The 4,981-nt window shown below is 43.0% G+C and overlaps 1 protein-coding gene across 3 annotated transcripts in view; it reads left to right on the top strand.

Annotated features, from left to right (window-relative positions):
• The window catches only part of uimc1 (ubiquitin interaction motif containing 1), an 18,742-nt gene extending 17,720 nt beyond the window's left edge, over positions 1-1,022 (top strand). For all 3 annotated transcript variants that reach the window (XM_061056120.1, XM_061056118.1, XM_061056121.1), the window contains 3 exons: positions 237-285; positions 437-470; positions 614-1,022. In XM_061056120.1, the coding sequence (XP_060912103.1) occupies positions 237-285; positions 437-470; positions 614-788 (258 nt within the window). In that variant the 3' untranslated portion in view covers positions 789-1,022. The remainder of the gene's footprint in view (positions 1-236; positions 286-436; positions 471-613) is intronic.
• Positions 1,023-4,981: the final 3,959 nt, after the last annotated feature.

Raw genomic sequence — 4,981 nt, 5'->3', positions numbered from 1 at the left:
AGCGTCTCCTTTGTGTGGGAAACACGCGTTGACCCTCGATGTCTCGAACGTTGGACTCAAACTGTAACACCGCCTCCCACCACCAGATGGTGCTGTAACCACAGACGAGCAGCAGCTCCACCACCCGGATGTAAACGAGCTCAGTGAACAGCCTGTCAGGGTTCAGATGACTGAAGATGCTAACAATGCTAACGTTAGCCTCCTTCTGATTGTATGTCTTTGTTTTTGACCTCCAGAGAGGAAGTCTGCTGTCGGCTCTGGAGCACACAGACGGCAGAGATTCAGGTGAGTTCAAAGGTCACAGGGTTCATCCTCTGGGGATCCTAAATGTTTGCTGAGGGGTCAGAGGTCAGGGTGGCTGGTGGTGGTTTCCTGTTTACTTCCTGAAGTCGTCTTCAGCTCATAAACTTCATTTCTGCTGGTTGTGTGTTCACAGAGGCCGGACCGTCTGGATCCAAACCCGTGACGGGGTGAGGACCACGAACAGATAAACTCATTAAGTCCTAAACGTTCATTGAAAGCGTTTAGACTTCAGGAAGGAGACGCACTAAACATTTTAAATTTGACTTGTTGACATTGATGTTTTATGCGTCTGTTTTTCTCGTCGTCTTAGAGAAGTCATTGATCTGCTGGACGACGACGACGACGACGAGGGCGACGGCGTCCCGGCTCCCAGGGTCAGTGACTCTCCCATCAGAGCCTTCACTCCCATCTCGGAGGCGGCCGACTGCCTCATCGACTTCAAGAAACAGAAACGACTGAAGAAGCCGGGACAGAGACGGCGATGAGGACGACTGAAAACGAACAAAAAACTGGAACCCAGAGCCTTAAAGGGACGAGTCGTCGGGTCGGAGCGGTCGGCGCGGTCGGCGCTCTGATGAAGAACGACTCGTCTCGAACACTCAGACATCAGTTAAAGTTTTTTTTCTGCAGGTCATCGAACGTAAACTTGAATATTCATAATCTTCTGTTTTAAACGTTTTCCTGTTTTTGGTTCCAATAAATGTTTTTATGTTTTTAAACGCTGCGACCTCGGATTCTTTTTGTGGTCAAAATTGAGCAAAATGTTTTTAAAATGCAACGTTATCAGAGTCGTTTGGTTAGCTGAGTGTGGCTAACGTTAGCAATGTTAACAGAGTCGTTTGGTTAGCTGAGTGTGGCTAACGTTAGCAACATTAACAGAGTCGTTGGTTAGCTGAGTGTGGCTAACGTTAGCAACGTTAACAGAGTCGTTTGGTTAGCTGAGTGTGGCTAACGTTAGCTGAGTGTGGCTAATGTTAGCTGAGTGTGGCTAACGTTAGCAACGTTAACAGAGTCGTTTGGTTAGCTGAGTGTAGCTAACGTTAGCAACGTTAACAGAGTTGTTTGGTTAGCTGAGTGTGGCTAACGTTAGCAACGTTAACAGAGTCGTTTGGTTAGCTGAGTGTGGCTAACGTTAGCAACGTTAACAGAGTCGTTTGGTTAGCTGAGTGTGGCTAACGTTAGCAACGTTAACAGAGTCGTTTGGTTAGCTGAGTGTGGCTAATGTTAGCTGAGTGTGGCTAACGTTAGCAATGTTAACAGAGTCGTTTGGTTAGCTGAGTGTGGCTAATGTTAGCTGAGTGTGGCTAACGTTAGCAATGTTAACAGAGTCGTTTGGTTAGCTGAGTGTGGCTAACGTTAGCTGAGTGTGGCTAACGACTCGTTAAATATGAGACCTTTAAGGAGCAAAGTACCAGGATGTCCTCTCCTGATGTTTACGTTTATGAACCTTTAAACGGGAATCAAACATTTGAACCAACTGAAATGTCTTTAGACAAACTGTCATTCATCTGGTGTGAGCACTCAGTGAGCGATGACACGCTGTCCTCCCTGCAGACCGACACAAAGAAAACATGTCGTACATAAAAGTACCGCCGAGCCGCCAACAGCTGCGTGAAGGTTCAGTGACGTGAAGCGTCTTCTCCACAGTCACTCTGAACCTTCAAACGGGCGCTCTGAGGTTTTCCTGTCTGTCACAATGTGTTACACCAACACTCAGTGTGTGTGTGTGTGTGTGTGTAGAACAAAGCACAACCATATTCTTTCATAACATGTCTAGTTTATGAAACTGTTGTATTTTCACACTTAAACACACATGTAGTTTAGGCGGAAATTGAAAATTGAAACAAAAATTCAAAAGGTATGTATATCAAAGTCTGTTATTTTTTAAGTACACCAAACATTAAAATAAGTCATTTTTTATCTTCTTTAGACTGTTATCTCAACATAAAAGCAAGTAATTTGACTTTTCACTTGACCCTCTGCTGTCACCAGTCCCTAACAGGAAACTAGTGCAGCCAGGATTTCAGGGCGACCTGGTACAATGGGGCCCTATGGATGTGTATGTGGGAGGAGGTGGCCACAAACAATAGATTAAGACTTAACAACAAGACACAATATAATTGTATTCTGTAATATATATATATAATTCAACATTTTATAGTTATTCCTAATACATTTTGTCTCACATTTTCTATCTTACATATGATTTATATGATGACACTCAGAGTCAACCCGCTGCTTTGTTTCTATTTCATTCTAAAAAAGCATTGTCTTGCCATCAGTTGTGAAATATTAATGAACTTAAAAACAGTATCGATATATATAACCTTGAGTTCTTATAAATTAAATATACTTCATATAGTCTATTTGTATATCGGCTATACAGCCTGTTGTAGTTTTTTTTATGTATTTCAGTCATATAAAGATGGTGTGTAGTCATCTCCTGCTTTTAAGAAGAACCCTAGTTACTCCAGAGGATACACTGGATGAAGGGGTAGTTTTTATAATACCCTACGTATGATAAAGTGTTTAAAAAAAAAGCTACAATAGCTATTTTTGTTGAATGATTTATCAGGCAACCAATGGGGCTGGGATACAAAACCTTGGTGTCACACTAAGCATCCCCTGGGGACAGAGTTTGACCTCTTATCTCACAGGAGCTTTAAGAAAACAATTGCTGCAGAAAATAACCATCAACAAAGTCAACCAACCAAACAAAAACAACACAACCATGTCAAGACATCACAAACAAATCAAGGCATCACCAAATCAAGACACCATAACTATTAGCTGTAGCATTATCCGCATGTAACGCTCGGTTCTAGCCCCCCTCGATAAAAATTTGTCAGTGCGGCGTCATTGTCAGTGTGAGATCACTGAGCAAGCCCAGCAGCTCATGTTGAAATTTCCGAGAAGCGTGCTGAGCAACTGACCAATAACGACAGAGCGGATCGGCAGACCAATCAGAGCAGACTTGGCCCACGTGGGGTCTAACAGTGTGGGCTCAGCAGAGTGCAGCTGACAGACTCAGAGCATAGAGGGAGCAAGGAGGAGCAGTACATGAAAACAGACACTTTATTAGAACTTTAGCTATTGTGAACGTACAAAAGTAGGAACATAGATTAAATATACGAACCCCAAAAAGGACAGAATATGACCTCTTTAATGTTGTAAACTTCTGAAAAAATGGAAATGGAAGTAACTACTGTCAATAAATTACCCAGAATCCTTTTCCTCTGCCTGTCATGTGGTCGTATAAACTGCTGATTTAAAGCATTCAAACAGGAAAGTCCAGTGACGGTCTAAAGGGGAACAAGTCTTTACTTCCAGCTGTTCAGTCTGAGGTCGGCAGCGTCAGAGAACTTTGTTAAAGGGAAAGTTCCCAATCAGAAGGTCAGGAGGTCATCATGAGAGCTGCCACTTCCTCCTTTAGGAACTGAACTGATCTGAACTTGACCTCAGGGGGTCATGAAACATCACAAGTGCAATAATGAGTGAAGTGAAACTTCATTTAGGGGTCGGTCAAAGTTTTGATGACTTTTATTTACAGATTTCTTAAAACACAGTGAGCGCACCCGTGCTGTTGGGGGTTCGATGCCGTGCTCAAGGGCATCTTGGCAGTACTCAGGAAGTGATCTGGTACCTCTCCAGATACCAGACCAACCTTATTCCACACCGAGACCTGAACCGGCGACCATCCAGTTCCCAACCCAAGTCCCTACAGTGTGAGGGACGCCCCTACCACAGGACGACCAGCGAGAAAGACCAGTTAAAAACGACGTGTGGTGCTGTTGCTCCTTCACCACCCGAGTCTCAGCAACACTGAAGCCTGGGCTCAGATATTTGGAGGAGAGTAAAGAGATGGAAAAAGAGAATACAGATAGTAATCAAGGTGGAGGAATGTGTTTCCTCTTTGAATTACTCGATTAACATCTGACATCCTGAAAAAAAAAAGAGTAATCCCAAAAACAAGACAAAACCATCCTCAGTCACACGCAGTCTGCGGCTGGTTATCAACTGAGGATTGTTGTTCACAGTTGTATTATTAAAGGATGTACTAATATGAGACATGAATGTTTTCCAGCTTTCAAGCAATCACTGAATGTTTTACTTGGTTTACTTGAAGGGGTTGTATAAACGTAAATAAATAAAAATAAATAAAAAGTATAAACTGACTCGACCTGTTTGTTCAGTTATTACAGGTGAGACGGACGTGTGTGTGTGTGTGTGTGTGTGTGTGTTTGTTTGTTTTGAAGAAGCAGAAATCTGCTGCAGTAAAAAGTCACATTGATTAAAGATGATATTTGTAAAAGCTGACTCGTTGAGGATAATACTTTATTTGAGGGGAAACCGGGACAGTAGAAGAAGGTCCTACTAAATAAAAACATGTCAACAGAATAAGATAAATGTCAATAGGAGGTATATATAAGTGTCAGAAGAGGGGGTCGGTAAAAGTTCGGAATCTGTTGACCTTCAAAAGAGCGAAACTCCAGAACTCCTGTTCAGATGTTCTGAACCCGGAGACCGGCTCAGCAGGAGGAGGAGAGGAGGAAGAGTTTTCTTTTTCCCCTAAAGACTCATTAAAGAACTTTCTATCTGAACTGATCCCGGAACAGAAGCTCGACTTTACGCTCATCGTGCGTCTTTACGCACACAGACACACCTGCGGTTAACGTCA

Source organism: Labrus mixtus, chromosome 14, assembly GCF_963584025.1.
Source record: "Labrus mixtus chromosome 14, fLabMix1.1, whole genome shotgun sequence".
NCBI classification, from domain to species: domain Eukaryota; kingdom Metazoa; phylum Chordata; class Actinopteri; order Labriformes; family Labridae; genus Labrus; species Labrus mixtus.
This window is presented reverse-complemented; position numbering and strand designations above follow the sequence as displayed.